Source organism: Streptopelia decaocto (genome assembly GCF_964273445.1).
Source record: "Streptopelia decaocto genome assembly, chromosome: 26".
Taxonomy (NCBI): domain Eukaryota; kingdom Metazoa; phylum Chordata; class Aves; order Columbiformes; family Columbidae; genus Streptopelia; species Streptopelia decaocto.
In genome coordinates, this window is record NC_138681.1 from 1,925,346 (window position 1) to 1,940,645 (window position 15,300).

At 52.4% G+C, this 15,300-nt stretch overlaps 2 protein-coding genes across 3 annotated transcripts; one reads left to right on the forward strand and one right to left on the reverse strand.

Annotated features, from left to right (window-relative positions):
* Nucleotides 1-329: 329 nt before the first annotated feature.
* SSR2 (signal sequence receptor subunit 2) lies at nt 330-3,963 on the reverse strand. 2 transcript variants are annotated; one of them, XM_082073421.1, is made up of 6 exons: nt 3,889-3,963; nt 3,221-3,375; nt 2,116-2,214; nt 1,646-1,754; nt 1,439-1,516; nt 330-1,135 (listed from the first exon to the last, which is right to left on the reverse strand). In XM_082073421.1, exons 2-6 carry the CDS (start codon nt 3,373-3,375, stop codon nt 1,025-1,027), a joined length of 552 nt encoding a protein of 183 aa, XP_081929547.1. In that variant the 5' UTR covers nt 3,889-3,963; the 3' UTR covers nt 330-1,024. The 2 variants fall into 2 exon arrangements, with proteins under 2 accessions (XP_081929547.1, XP_081929548.1); XM_082073422.1 differs by lacking the exon at nt 3,889-3,963 and adding an exon at nt 3,692-3,823.
* A 3,104-nt stretch (nt 3,964-7,067) lies between these two features.
* CCT3 (chaperonin containing TCP1 subunit 3) lies at nt 7,068-15,290 on the forward strand. Its single transcript, XM_082073288.1, has 14 exons — nt 7,068-7,198; nt 8,430-8,491; nt 8,924-8,974; nt 9,059-9,121; nt 9,615-9,711; nt 10,077-10,194; nt 10,367-10,553; nt 10,854-11,003; nt 11,266-11,398; nt 11,816-11,897; nt 11,996-12,176; nt 13,008-13,253; nt 13,660-13,791; nt 15,030-15,290. Exons 1-14 carry the CDS (start codon nt 7,168-7,170, stop codon nt 15,132-15,134), a joined length of 1,638 nt encoding a protein of 545 aa, XP_081929414.1. The 5' UTR covers nt 7,068-7,167; the 3' UTR covers nt 15,135-15,290.
* The last annotated feature ends 10 nt before the right edge of the window (nt 15,291-15,300 follow it).

Consider the following 15,300-nt stretch of genomic DNA (forward strand, 5'->3'; position numbering starts at 1 on the left):
GAGAGGATCTATGGGGCACAATGCGGGGGTGGGGACGTGGCTCGCCGCCCCCCACCTCCCACAGGAATACGTCACCTCGTGGGGACGCTTGTGACCTCCCCAACGACAAAGTGGACAGCGTGTTCTGGGACAGCCACCAGACCACCCCTTCTGCCTCCCCAGCCCCCAACCAGCCCCACAGCACCTTGTTGGGTGGGACGCACTAATGTCCCCACACACACAGAATCACAGAACAGTTTGGGTTGAAGGGACCTTCCCAGTGCCCCCCCTGCCATGAGCAGGGACATCTTGACCAGCTCAGGTTGCTCAGAGCCCCGTCCAGAAGAGCATCTTTCATAGAATTCATTTTATTACAAAATCCTCAGGACCTCAACATCCCTTAACAGCAACCAGAAAAAAAACAAACACAGCAATTAACCGCTCAGCAAAATATAACGGAGCTGCCTAGAGAACCGGCATTGATGGGATCTCCTGTCTGCCTCGTCAACGCAGCAGCTCTAACAAGGCTGCCTAGAGAACAGGCATTGATGGGATCTCCTGTCCGCCTAGTCAACGCAGCAGCTCCAACACGGCTCTGGTTTGGTCACTACACAGAGCTCACTCCTCCCCACAGATGTTTCAGGGCCCCGAGATTTAACATTTTGAGAAGACTGGAGCAAGCAAAGAGCCATTTGGCCAAATCAAGTCCCAAGGCAGCAGAGATGCCAGAAATGCCGCAGAGCTGCACCCCAACAAAGATCCTGTGGGGGTGTTCACGCACTTACAACCCCACAGCACCACATCTGCAATGGAGGGAAGGGTCTCTGCACCAAATACACTGAAAAAGGGGTTTGGGGGTGGCTTTTTTTCGCTTGTTTCTTTTTGAAGATGTAGCAGACAACATGTCGCTGCCGGGGAAGTGACCAACTCCCTCTTGCCCACTCCGCAGGGGCGACGGTTGCTGACCCCAACACACCTGGCGGTTTGGGTGGGTTCGTGCTTGTTCTCTCCTGAGCTTCGGGGTGCTGGTGGCGTCTGACTGCGCTCAGTTCTTTTTGGTCTTGGGGGTGTCATATTTTCTCTTGCTCGAGTACCACAGCAGCAGCGGGATGCCAATGGAGGGCAGCGTCATCACGCCGAAAGCCGCCCAGTCCAGCTAGGAGACATTTTTAGGAAGAGTTAAACCAAACCACATACAGATGAGCCTTATAACTGTTAGATCATCTACTCTGAAAGCTTCTGGCCTAAATCCCACAGTGCCAGCTCCCTCCAGAGGGAGCTGGATGAAAACTCTTTGCTTGTTCTGTGATTCTCTCTTGGACAACTGATAATGGATTGTGATCCACATTGGAGTTTTCCAGGTGACCTTAGTGCGAACCAAACACATCACAAACCAGCAAACACGCTGGGGTGCGAGTTGCTACAGTGCAATTTCAGTGACTGGCTGAAAGGTACTTACAAAATGTGGGGAGAACCTCCTGTCGAACTCCCGCTGAGCCAAGATTCCTCCCTGCCCAGGAGCACTAGTGAAACCAACCTGAAAAAGAGCATTTGTCACCTTTCCACGCGCAGTACAGGCGTCACCCCCCAACAAGCAGCTCAAAGAGCATTATCAGGTGTATCCGCCATCCAATTTGGGCAAGGATCCTATAAACAGCCAACTCACCACAACTTGCCCACCCTCCTGTGCCAGGTATGTGATGGTGGCGGAGGTGAAGTTGAAGTAACCAGCTTTGAGAGGCCGCAGAACCACAGTGTGGGAGACGTTACTTGCTCTGAGAGCCAGAAGTTAAGGAAAATAGTTGCATTTCATCAGAGAGAAGGAAGGAGATAAATAAAGAGCCCTCAAACCAGCTGGAAGAGTCAAGATCCAAGTCCTCTGATGCTACAGACACCCAGATCCCTTGCAAAGGGACCTGGTCCTGTCTCCAAGGAATTTGGGGCTTGGCTTTTCATTGTTGTTTTACTTGTTTTTAAACCACAGCACTTTGAAAGAGAACAGAGATTGGCATTCAATACCCTGCCCAAGGTCTGCTGTGCTGGAACTTGTGTGACAACAAATGAAGACAGGAGAGCTACAGGATGCTCCGGGGCAAGAAGGAGCATCAGGAGAAATTTCAGAACATGAAAAGATACGGAGCGATCCTGTCCCACTTGACATTGAGCATCCCAGAGACGATGCCAAAATCTTCTGGAGGGAAAGAATCATCCGACAGCTCCACGTCTAAAGCGGCACTAAATGCATAAAAGAAAGCAACGAGTGTCTTAGACTTGGAGTTCTACTCACCGGGGACTGCAGCAAAGAGGGAGGACACTTCCATACTGACAGTTCAGCAGCTGGAAGAGCTGACTTTTGGAACATAAGGAGGCACTAAGAGAAGATGGGGAGGACAGTGAAGGTGTTACAGGGAGGCTGAAGAAAGATGAAGGCAAAGCTGCAAAAAAGGAGACAGAGATCTGGGTGTGAAAAGAGCTCCCCAAGACAAGAACAGGAGGTTGCGTGTGTGGGGAGCAGAGTGTCACGAGATATAATGACACTGAGGTCAACATCCAGAGCATCTGTGAGATGAAAGAAGGAAAGGGTGAAAGCAGGAACAACAGGACAGGAAAGACATTGAAGTGCTGGAGCGGGTCCAGAGAAGAGCAACACGACTGGGGAAGGGACTGGAACATAAGACCTATAGGGAGAGGCTGAGGGAGCTGGGCTTGTTTAGTCTGGAGAAGAGGAGGCTTAGAGCTGAGCTCAGCACTCTCTAGAACTACCTGAAGGGCAGTTCTAGCCAGGGGGGGATTGGGCTCTTCTCCCAGGCATCAGCAATAGGACAAGGGGCCATGGGCTTCAACTCTGCCAGGGGAAATTTAGGCTGGAGATTAGAAAGCAATTCTTTACAGAGAGAGTGGTCAGGCATTGGAATGGCTGCCCAGGGAGGTGCTGGACTCGCCGGCCCTGGAGGTTTTTAAACTGAGATTGGACATGGCACTTAGTGCCATGATCTAGTAAACGGACTGGAGTTGGACCAAGGGTTGGACTCGATGATCTCTGAGGGCTTTTCCAACCCAGTCGGTTCTGTGACTCCGTGATTCTGTGAAAAGGGCGAATTGCAGGTCAAACCTTCAGGTGCTGGTGGGGAGCTCGGAGTTGGGGAACAAGGGTGACAGCACATCACAGAGCCCAAAAACAGCCTCTGCAAACACACAACTGCTGTTCCCGGTCAATGTGAGAAGACTGGACACAACTCACCTGGAGCCAACGTTGTATATGTTGTACTGCAAAGTCAAGTCCTTGCCCTCCACGGCGTATCGGTTTAATAGGGATTTGGAGGCCAGGAGCCTGGCGCCCTCCTCACAGCGGGCCAGGGAAAACAGGGCGAACACGGCGAGAACCAGGAGCTTCATCTGGCCGCAAAGGAAAACACAACATTGATCATTTAACTGCAAAAAGAAAACAATCAGGACAACGAAACAAGGCAATTCATGTGTAGTGAGACACAAGCAGGTGTACAGTTCACAGCACTGTTGATAGAGGATTGTCATGAGGAGGCAGAAAGGCCCCCTGGCCCCACCAAGGCTGCAATGACCCCCAATGGGATTCTCCAATTTGTTATTCTTTCCTATTCCCAGTTCCTAAGGTACAACCATCCCCCTCCACGGGCCTTTTGGTCCCCACAAGTCCCACCTTCACATCCCCTGCGCTGGGGGCAAGAGACCCAACCTCTTAGTGCTTCCCAATGCAAAAGCTGCTCATGTGTCGGGGCCTCGGCCGCCTCTTCCTCCCCCTCTGACAGTCTCCACAGCAGCAGCACCCCCAGGGCGCTCAGACACCCCACACCGAGACCCAGGGGAAGCGCAGAGCTACCGCCGCCCCCCCGGCCCAGTTCACGGACCCTCCCGAGCCCCGCGGTCTCTCACCGTCGCTGCCCGGCGGCTCTGGACGCTAAGGCCGCGTCAGCACAGCGGAAGTGCCGGCGGAGCGGAACGGGACGGCTCCGCGGCCCCGGGGCACGCTGGGAAATGTAGGCTTGTGGCGGGAAGGGACTCCGCGCATGCGCAGAGAGCGAGTCACGGAATGAGTCATAGAATGTGAGGGGTGGGAGGGACCTGGAAAGCTCATCCAGTGCAATCCCCCCGGAGCAGGAACACCCAGCTGAGGTTCCACAGGAAGGTGTCCAGGGGTTGGAATGTCTGCAGAGAAGGAGACTCCACACCCTCCCTGGGCAGCCTGGGCCAGGCTCTGCCACCCTCACCCCAACAAGTTGCTTCTCATCTTCCAGCGGAACCTCCTGTGTTGCAGTTTGCACCCATTGCCCCTTGTCCTGTCCCTGGTTGTCACCAGCAGAGCCTGGCTCCATCCTCCTGACACTGCCCCTTTCCATCTTGATCCCCAGCAATGAGTCCCCCCTCAGGCTCCTCTTGTCCAGCTCCAGAGCCCCAGCTCCCTCAGCCTTTCCTCACACGGGAGATGCTCCACTCCCTCCAGCATCTTGGTGGCTGCGCTGGACTCTCTCCAGCAGTTCCCTGTCCTGCTGGAGCTGAGGGGCCACAACTGGACACAAGATTCCAGGTGTGGTCTCCCCAGGGCAGAGCAGAGGGGCAGGAGAACCTCTCTGGCCCCAGCTGGTCTCCCATCCAAGCACTGACCGGGCCCGACCCTGCTTAGCTTCCCAGATCAGACGAGATGGGGCATTCTCAGGGTGCTATGGCTGCATATATACATATATATACAGATATATATAAAATATATGTTTCTCAAGTGTATCCTTATAGTGTCTGAACTAAATCCTTTATCCAAGGGCAGAGCAGAGGGGCAGGAGAACCTCTCTGACCTACTGACCACCCCCTTCTAACCCCTCCCAGGTCCCATTGGCTTCCTGGCCACAAGGGCCCAGTGCTGGCTCATGGTCACCCTGCTGTCCCCAGGACCCCCAGCTCCCTTTCCCCTATGCTGCTCTCCTGCCCTCTGCTCTGGGGTCTGAACCAGCTTCCTAGAAGCATCTGCAAAAATTTTTAGTCCAAAAATACTATTGATAAACCCTCTGCCCTAGAACTCAGAGCACCAGCCCCACGCCAGATCCACCCACCTGGTGCGGCAGGTTTGGAGCTGGAAGCTGCAGCCGGAGGAATCACCTCAACAAGACCTGGCGTCCCTTTGGCAAGAAGGGGAGAAGCGTCCCCAAGCTGTGGTTTCGGTTTGCCTGGAGGCCCGTTGCTGCAGCTGGTGCTTCGGGTGATAAAGAAATTAATCAGAAATACTCTTTAACACTGTTTTGAAAGTACTAAAAAGCAGCACTTTTATTACAGCGCGTCAGACATTTGGAGGATTTCTCCTCTAATTGAGCACATGTGACTCGCACTTCTTCATATTTATCACACACACCTATTGCATAGTCATTTGTCTCCACTTAGCTAATGCATTAATTATTCCCATAACCCCGCCATTGGCCGGCAATCCATCTGTGGTATTCCAGAGTCTTCATCAGGGGTCTCTGGTGTCCCCGGTGTCCTCGCACCTGGTGCCACCCCGGTTTTGGCTTCTCAACCTGATTTCTTGAGCGTTCATATCATCATTTTGTGCTGCTAATCAGCAAAAGTCACGCAGCTCTTTCATCATTTAGTGGCACATTCTGCTTTCCCAGCTTGCAAGCCAAGGACATCCCGCTTTGCCTCATGTCCAGTCTCTATAGAGTTGTAGTTTCTCTCTTAGGTTTCTGTTACATTAGGCCCAGTCTTGCTACATTGGCTTAGCCTTGTACATTATGCCTAGGGGTTTCTAAATGATCTTTGTTCTCGTTATCATGGGGGAGAAGACAACAACGCGAGGATGTTGTGTGGGCAGCCAGAAGGCGGCCATACCTCCCCTCCTCCTGCGACCACCGCTCTGGCTTCTTCCCATCTGTTCTTGAGTTGGGTGTGATTTTCCTCTGATCTCCCTCTTGAAGAGCTCTGGGAACACGGGGGAAAACAGGCAACCCCCCCTGCTTTGCCTTCAGTCAGCGATGAGCACGTAGAGCAGGAGCCCGATGACCACCATGGCTCGCACCAGCGCTTCGACCAGGAGCAGCAGCGCGATGAAGGTGAGGACGATGAGCAGCTCTGCCAAGCTCACCAGCACAGCCAGCTGCATAGAGGCCCAGGAAAGCGAGGAGGGGGAAGAGGATGAGAACGGGGAGGAGGATCGGCTTAAATTCCTCACACATCAGGTGGGGCGTCAGACCCAAAACTCTGCCTCGGTGACTTAGGGACGCTCTGCTTAACTAAGCCGGCACCAGAGAGGCTCCACCCTTCTGTTTCCGACAGATTAGGAAATGTCCTGAGCTCCCTGCTGAAAAACCAGCAACAAAACTCATCCTAAGGAGGACATTGAAATACTAGAGAGAATGGAGAGAAGGGAGCGGAGCTGGTGAGGGGCTGGAGCACAAGTGTGATGGAGACTGAGGGAGCTGGGGGGTTCAGCTGGAGAACAGGAGCTGAGGGGAGACCTTCTGATCTCTGAACTGCCTGAAAGGAGCTTGGAGCCAGGGGGGTCGGGCTCTGCTCCCCAGGAACAAGCGCCAGGAGCAGAGGAAACGGCCTCAAGTTGCGCCAGGGGAGGCTGAGGTTGGATTTAGGAACAATTTCTTCCCCAAAGGGCTGTGGGGCACTGAACAGGCTGCCCAGGGCAGTGCTGGAGTCACCATCCCTGGAGGGCTGGACAGACGGACATGAGGTTCTCAGGCCATGGGGCAGCGCTAGAGCTGGGCTATGGTTGGACTTGATGAACCTGAAGGTCTCTATCAACCAAAATGATTCTATGATTCTTAAACAGAAAACCACGGGGCCCAGTTCGCAGAGCTGGAGGAGCTGCACTGGATGAGCTTTCGAGGTCCCCCCCAGTTCCTGACATTCGGGGATTCTGTGGCTCCCCCCGCATAGTTGGTACAGTCGGCGGCGCCAACCTGCACATGCGCAGTACGACGCGGCCCCGCCCAACTTGCCGCGACCGCATGCGCTGTGGCGCCGCTTTTCAACCGCACATGCTTTCAGCGCTCTCAGCTCCTTATTGGGCGCCGGGCCCGCGGCGCGGGCTGCGATTGGTCGTTCCGGGCGGGGAGGCGGGGTAGGGTGAGACGGCAGGGGGAGGCGGCAGTTCTCACAGCGGCCGCCGCGCGGTCTCCAGAAGGTTCGGTGCTCGGTGCCGCAGCCGCCGCCGCGATGATGGGACCGCGCCCCGTCCTGGTGCTCAGTGAGTGTCGCCGCCGGCCGGCCGGGCCTCTCAGGGATCCCGGGGATGAGGGCTGAGGGGAGGGGTCGGTTCTAGTCTGGGTCCCCCCTTGTCTCCTCACCCTCCCGCCGCCATGTTGTTCTCCGGCCCGCCCGCGCAGACCCAGGCGGGTTGGGGTCCCCCTGCTCCCCGGGGGTTCCGCTGGGCCCCGGCACGGCCTGAGCTCTTTCTGAAAGCTCATCCAGTGCAATCCCCCCGGAGCGGGAACACCCAGCTGAGGTTCCACAGGAAGGTGTCCAGGGGTTGGAATGTCTGCACAGAAGGAGACTCCACACCCTCCCTGGGCAGCCTGGGCCAGGCTCTGCCACCCTCACCCCAACAAGTTGCTTCTCATCTTCCAGCGGAACCTCCTGTGTTGCAGTTTGCACCCATTGCCCCTTGTCCTGTCCCTGGTTGTCACCAGCAGAGCCTGGCTCCATCCTCCTGACACTGCCCCTTTCCATCTTGATCCCCAGCAATGAGTCCCCCCTCAGGCTCCTCTTGTCCAGCTCCAGAGCCCCAGCTCCCTCAGCCTTTCCTCACACGGGAGATGCTCCACTCCCTCCAGCATCTTGGTGGCTGCGCTGGACTCTCTCCAGCAGTTCCCTGTCCTGCTGGAACTGAGGGGCCACAACTGGACACGAGATTCCAGGTGTGGTCTCCCCAGGGCAGAGCAGAGGGGCAGGAGAACCTCTCTGACCTACTGACCACCCCCTTCTAACCCCCCCCCAGGTCCCATTGGCTTCCTGGCCACAAGGGCCCAGTGCTGGCTCATGGTCCCCCTGCTGTCCTCAGGACCCCCAGCTCCCTTTTCACTGCTCCAGCAGCTCATTCCCAACTTACACTGGAACCTGGGGTTGTTCCTTCCCAGAACTTAACTTAATTTGCCTTTGTTATATTTCATTAAATTTTCCCCCTCCTTGTGTTTTTCAGCACATTCCTTGTGCTGTCTCATTTGAACACCTCGTGCTTTGGGATTCTGTCACCACCCTCCAGTATGACACTCTTAGCATTTTTTTCTTCCTGCCTGAGTTTCTCATTCTCATCTCTCCATCCGCTTTACTCAACATTAAACCAGCAAATGGTCAACAGAACCCTTTGCTGCAGACCCTCTGACCTTCTTCTTGATCTTGCTTTTACTGTTGCTGTCTGTTCTTTCTTATAAACCTAGATTAAAGTTATATTTGTGCCTTTTTTTTTCGATGCACTTTAGGTCAGAATATGAAACGTGAGTCTGGAAGAAAAGTCCAGACTGGAAACATCACTGCTGCTAAGGTACCGTATTCTGATGTCGGGCTCTGTTTATTCTTTTGTGTGTGTATATATATATATATATTTAAGAGGGTAAACTTATCTCAAGCAGGTTTTGTCTGGGTTTTATCAATCCAGGGTAGAAGCAGCGTAGAAAGTGAATATTCAGTGTTCAAGCAGTAGGTGCAGTGTAAGTGAACATGGAGGGGTTTAACCCACCGAAACCTCTTTCTCTGCAAAATCCAAAAGTGCCAAAGTGCTGACGTTGGATGTGGATAATAATTCAGTGTGATGCCAGCGCTCTTATAATCCCTGTGTTGCCGTCTCCACATGAATCTCAACTTCTACTGCATCTAAGCAACTGTAGGGTTGTTGGGTCACTTAGATTTAGATTATGTGTGTTTTTTCAGACATTTGATGCCTGCTATATTACCTGATTTCTCTCCTTCCTCCTAGACTATTGCTGACATTATCCGAACATGCTTGGGACCGAGAGCTATGATGAAGGTGAGAACTTTTGCTGCAATACCTGCCCAGAAACACCACCCATGCAAAAGCTCGACGTAAATGTTGTTTCTCTTTGGTTTGCAGATGCTTTTGGACCCCATGGGTGGGATTGTGATGACCAATGATGGCAACGCCATTCTTAGAGAAGTAAGTTTCTCCTAACGGATTGTCTTGCTTAACATGCGAGTCAGAATCTTCCTGGATACCACCGCACCAATAAAAGTATTTACTGGGGAGGGATTAAATAATTCCAGCAGACGCTCTTCTTTCTCAGAAAAGCAGCTTTCACTGAGTTTTCATGGAGGTTTTACAAGACTGGTGGAAATTCTGGGTTAACTGTAGCTGTAATTGCATGAAAACCTTGTGAGTGGCTGCTTGCTTTTTAATTAGAGCGAGAAATCCTTGTTGTCTTGCTGGTGCAAGTGCTGTAGAAATAGCACCGCGAAAATTGCGATGCTTGAAAAACCGCGAGAGACGCGATATTGTGGAATACAAGGGCTTATTTTTGGTCTAAAAAGGGAAGAAACATCTTTGCTGTAGTCGAGCAGAATAACTTTGCGTGGTGTTTGTTCCGTGAGCGATGCGAGAAGCTTCTGCTTTAGTATTCTGGACCTAAACTGTGCCCCTCGCTCCTGTACAGATTCAAGTCCAGCATCCCGCTGCAAAATCAATGATTGAGATCAGCCGCACTCAGGATGAAGAAGTCGGAGACGGGACCACATCTGTAATTATCCTTGGTAAGGAAAATGGATAAGACACATTTTTTTATAGAGGTTTAAGGCTGAACTTCACCCTTTTTGCTCCCCAGAGGCTTTGATGAGACACAGATTTCTTATTTATCCACCCTAAAATTGACACTTTTTATACTGTGAAGAGAATGCTTGGTTCATTAGTCCCTTAATTGATCAGCTCTGCGTTTTGGAACGTTGTGTTGTTTCCTAAAAATAAGCACTGTTGGGTATAAAGAAGATGCAGAGATGATGTTCGAGCGCTCTGTGCGGACAGCAGATACTTCTTACTTGCTAAGCTGTCCTTGCCTTGGCTGTTGACGACCAATACTGGCTTATCTAGTGAATTTTGATAGTTTTGGGGTTTTTTTTAGCTGGGGAGATGCTCGCTGTTGCCGAACACTTCCTTGAGCAGCAGATGCACCCGACTGTGATTATCGGCGCTTATCGTAAGGCTCTGGACGACATGATCAGCATTCTAAAGAAAATCGGGTAAGTGTGGGCTGGTGGTGGTTAGAAAGGAGGGACGTGGGGGTTTGATGCTGCTTAAAGGTGATTCTTCAGGGAATCAATTAGTAAAAAATAACAATATAATTGGAGAGGGACTCAGATTGTGGCTTGGAGTAGCACTCGCTTTACTATTTGCTTTTTCCTTTTACCTCAGCACTCCAGTGGACGTGAACAACAAAGAGATGATGCTTAAAATAATCAAGAGCGCTATAAACACCAAGGCAATAAACCGCTGGTCTGACTTGGCCTGCAGCATCGCTCTCGATGCCGTTAAGACTGTGGAGTTCGAAGAAAACGGCAGGAAGGAAATCGATATTAAAAAATACGCCAAAGTAGAAAAGGTGGGTATGTCCTGAACCGTTTCTTACGTGTGACCCTTTCTCACACCGAACTGGTTGTTCTGGGGATTGTGGGGGGAAGAATTTTGTGCTACTGATCTGCACTTTGCAAACATAAACCTTGAAGGTGTTTTAGTACAATCGGCCTTGCTGGTTTATAGCTTGTAAAATTGGATCGTGACCAGCGTATCGTTACGCAGGGGGGTTTTCCTTCTTCAGTCCACGGGATGGATAGTTCAGGAGCACAGACGCAGGTTTTGTCGACCACCTCGCCTTATTTTCCCCCTTTCTTGTGTCTGTCAGATTCCAGGCGGCTTTAGCGAAGACTCGTGTGTTTTGCGTGGGATCATGGTGAATAAAGACGTAACTCACCCCCGCATGCGGCGCCTTATTAAGAATCCGCGCATCGTCCTTCTGGATTGTTCGCTGGAGTACAAGAAAGGAGAGAGCCAGGTAAAGCGAGTCCTGCAGATGTTCCCAGCGTTTGATTTAAACCTGGTAAAGTGAAGGGAAGCGGATGGATTGTTAAAAACAGAAGGGGCAAAAGGCTCCTATGTCAGGCAAGTAGAGGTTGATTCTGCTGGGGGGTCAGATCCATGGGGAAAAAGGTACAAGAACATAGCGGCCGCTGCAGTGATTGGGGTAGTTAAGAGTCAAAGGAGTATTGATGTGTTTTAATTAATGCTACTGTTAATTTATACCTCTATCTGTGCAGACTGATATTGAAATAACGCGGGAGGAAGACTTTGCCCGCATCCTGCAGATGGAGGAGGAGTACATCCAGCAGATGTGCGAGGATCTGGTGAGAGTCAAGCCAGACCTGGTCATCACGGAAAAAGGCATTTCTGGTAATAACCCTCCCTTGTGTTTGAATTCATCTTCATGAGGTTCATGCTGCGTTAAATGTCATGTTCAGTAATTAAAAACAAACACTCTGAGTTTGAACAGGACCCTGTTTTCTTCTGGTTTGTTTGCTTTATTATCTTACTAGCAAATAATTCTACATTCCAGACAGTGAAGTTGATTCTTGAACTTAAAATAATAGTTTGCTCTTCCAGCATTTGCAAACGATATCAAAACAGGGGCGAGGATGAGTTTAGCAAAGCATGGAAAGCTGCACTGACGCTTGGGTTTGCAGTTTGCTTTAAGAAGTGACATTTAGGGTTTGTTTTTCCATACCACTGGTTACTTTAGATACTTTAGAGACGCAAAGTTTGTCACGATACCACTGATTGACCAATAAAATTGCACTAACCTGATTTCAGACTTGGCCCAGCACTACCTGATGAAAGCCAACATCACGGCGATCCGCAGGGTGAGAAAGACGGACAACAACAGGATCGCCAGGTAAATGCTGTCCCCTCGCAGTCCCTGGCCTGCAGTATTCATCTTTTTTCCCCAGTTAATATTCGTTAGCGTCTCACCGGCCGGTGTTTGTGTGCTAGGGCCTGCGGAGCTCGCATCGTGAGCCGCACGGACGAGCTGCGGGAGGAGGATGTGGGAACCGGAGCCAGGCTCTTCGAGGTTAAAAAAATAGGAGATGAGTATTTTGCCTTCATCACCGATTGCAAAGACCCCAAGGCTTGTACGATCATCCTGCGGGGAGCCAGCAAGGAGATCCTGGCGGTAAGTGATTGGTGTTGCGCTTCCCGTCCTCTCCTGGGCACCTTTGGGGCAGTGAGTCCTGGCTTCCTTTGGAGCAGTTTGGATGTGAGTGAAGCGAGTGGCTCCCAGAACAACCCCAGGTTCCAGTGTAAGTTGCGGATGAGCTGTTGGAGCAGTGAAAAGGGACCTGGGGGTCCTGGGGACAGCAGGGGGACCATGAGCCAGCACTGGGCCCTTGTGGCCAGGAAGCCAATGGGACCTGGGGGGGGTTAGAAGGGGGTGGTCAGTAGGTCAGAGAGGTTCTCCTGCCCCTCTGCTCTGCCCTGGGGAGACCACACCTGGAATCTTGTGTCCAGCTGTGGCCCCTCAGTTCCAGCAGGACAGGGAACTGCTGGAGAGAGTCCAGCGCAGCCACCAAGATGCTGGAGGGAGTGGAGCATCTCCCGGGTGAGGAAAGGCTGAGGGAGCTGGGGCTCTGGAGCTGGACAAGAGGAGCCTGAGGGGGGACTCATTGCTGGGGATCAAGATGGAAAGGGGCAGTGTCAGGAGGATGGAGCCAGGCTCTGCTGGTGACAACCAGGGACAGGACAAGGGGCAATGGGTGCAAAGTGCAACACAGGAGGTTCCGCTGGAAGATGAGAAGCAACTTGTTGGGGTGAGGGTGGCAGAGCCTGGCCCAGGCTGCCCAGGGAGGGTGTGGAGTCTCCTTCTGTGCAGACATTCCAACCCCTGGACACCTTCCTGTGGAACCTCAGCTGGGTGTTCCTGCTCCGGGGGGATTGCACTGGATGAGCTTTCCAGGGCCCTTCCAGTCCCTGACATCCTGTGATTTGTGGTTTCGTGCCGTTGCAGGAGGTGGAACGGAACCTGCAGGATGCCATGCAGGTTTGCCGCAACGTCCTCCTTGACCCGCAGCTGGTGCCGGGCGGCGGAGCCACCGAAATGGCCGTTTCCCAAGCGCTGACCGAGAAGTCCAAGGGCATGACAGGGGTGGAGCAGTGGCCGTACCGTGCCGTGGCCCAGGCGCTTGAGGTCATTCCCCGAACGTTGATCCAGAACTGCGGCGCAAGCACCATCCGGGTGCTGACATCGCTCAGGGTGAGACGTGTGGCGCAGAATGGCCTGAGTTTGAAGGGACTGTCAACTCCAACTCCTTTCCCTGCAAACATTTTTACTGAAGTTTTGTGCCAAAATGTGAAAGCACAGAAATGGGATTAAACAGCTTTTTTGGAGGACTGGAGTTTAAAAACAAAATGGCAAAACCTTGAGGGTGAGCAAAACCAAAATCGTCCTTTGAGATTAGATTGGGTGGCATGAGAGAGAATATCCCCAGGTCTGACTTCTGAGATAATTGTTCCAGGTGCTGCTCTTGAATAAACTCTAAATTTGAGAGAATTCTAATGACCTTTTCCTACTTCCCTGAGCCCCAGGGGGTCAGTTTGAATTACCAGAAGGTGAATTTGCTTTTTTATTCCAAGCGATGACCTGTTTGTTCTCTTTGCAGGCAAAACACACTCAAGAGGGCAGCCAGAGCTGGGGGGTGAACGGTGAGACCGGGGCCTTGGTCGATATGAAGGACCTGGGGATCTGGGAGCCTTTGGCTGTCAAGTTGCAGACGTACAAAACCGCGGTGGAGGTGAGTGGAGGGGAAGCGTCGCTGCTGAGATAATTAATGAAATAGAACAAGGGTGAGTGTAGAGTCTTGAATGTGGGCAGAACAAGCCCAGGTTCCAGTGTAAGTTGGGAATGAGCTGTTGGAGCAGTGAAAAGGGAGCTGGGGGTCCTGGGGACAGCAGGATGACCATGAAAGAGGTTTAGTTCAAATACTATCAGAATATACTTGGGGAACATATATATATATATATATATATATATATATGTATACATACATGTAATATATTCAGCCATAGCGCCCTGAGAACGCCCCATCTCATTTGATCTGGGAAGCTAAGCAGGGTCGGGCCCGGTCAGTACTTGGATGGGAGACCAGCTGGGAACAGCGGGTGCTGTGGGCTGAGCCAGCACTGGGCCCTTGTGGCCAGGAAGCCAATGGGACCTGGGGGGGTTAGAAGGGGGTGGTCAGTGGGTCAGAGAGGTTCTCCTGCCCCTCTGCTCTGCCCTGGGGAGACCAAAAGGGTCAAGGGGTAATGGGTGCAAACTGCAATACAGGAGGTTCCGCTGGAAGATGAGAAGCAACTTGTTGGGGTGAGGGTGGCAGAGCCTGGCCCAGGCTGCCCAGGGAGGGTGTGGAGTCTCCTTCTCTGCAGACATTCCAACCCCTGGACACCTTCCTGTGGAACCTCAGCTGGGTGTTCCTGCTCCGGGGGGGTTGCACTGGATGGGCTTTCCAGGGCCCTTCACCCCCTGACATTCTGGGATTCTGTCCTTCTGCCATTTGGGTGGCATCGCGCACCCAGGAGCTGTGATGACAAGGGACATAGCGCCGGTGGGAGCCCATAATGCGCCTTTCGGAGGCGTTGATTCCTTTTGATGCCCTGGTTCAAATTTGGCACATTCTGCCCTACGTTTTTTCCCAGCCTGTGTGAACTGGTGCAGTTATGAGGCTGGATCATTCCAGGTGCTGGTTGGACCTGGGACCAGTTAGTGTTGTGGGAGCTTCTCCCCTTTGATGTCCAACCTCCCTTGTGTGATCCGCCCTCATTAAAATATGACATTTTGAGCATTTGCTTGTTGTTGGTGGATCAAAGCGACACTGCGTCCCTTTCTTTCAGCTAGAAATAATGGGGGTCACAGTGTCCTTTGCACTGCGGTGCTGAGCCCATTGTTCCACCAAAGGCCATGGGGGTTTTGGCCCCAAAGGTGGGCGGATTGGATTTAATTATTGACTGGACCCGTGTGGGTTTTTCTCGGCAGACGGCCGTTCTCCTCCTCCGCATCGATGACATCGTTTCGGGACACAAGAAGAAGGGTGAGGACCAGAGCAAGCAGCCCCCAGCCCCGGAGCCAGCCCAGGAATAGGGGTGAAGAACCAGGAGGAATGTCGGGGGGAGCAACCCCGGTGGGGAAAGGGCTGATGTATCACCGCCCCAGCTCGGGGAGGAGGGAGCGAGGCTTAATTTAAATTCCTAGTCTATAACTTCTCAATCCTCTTGAAATAAAACGTGTTGAAGCGGGTTCTTTTGTG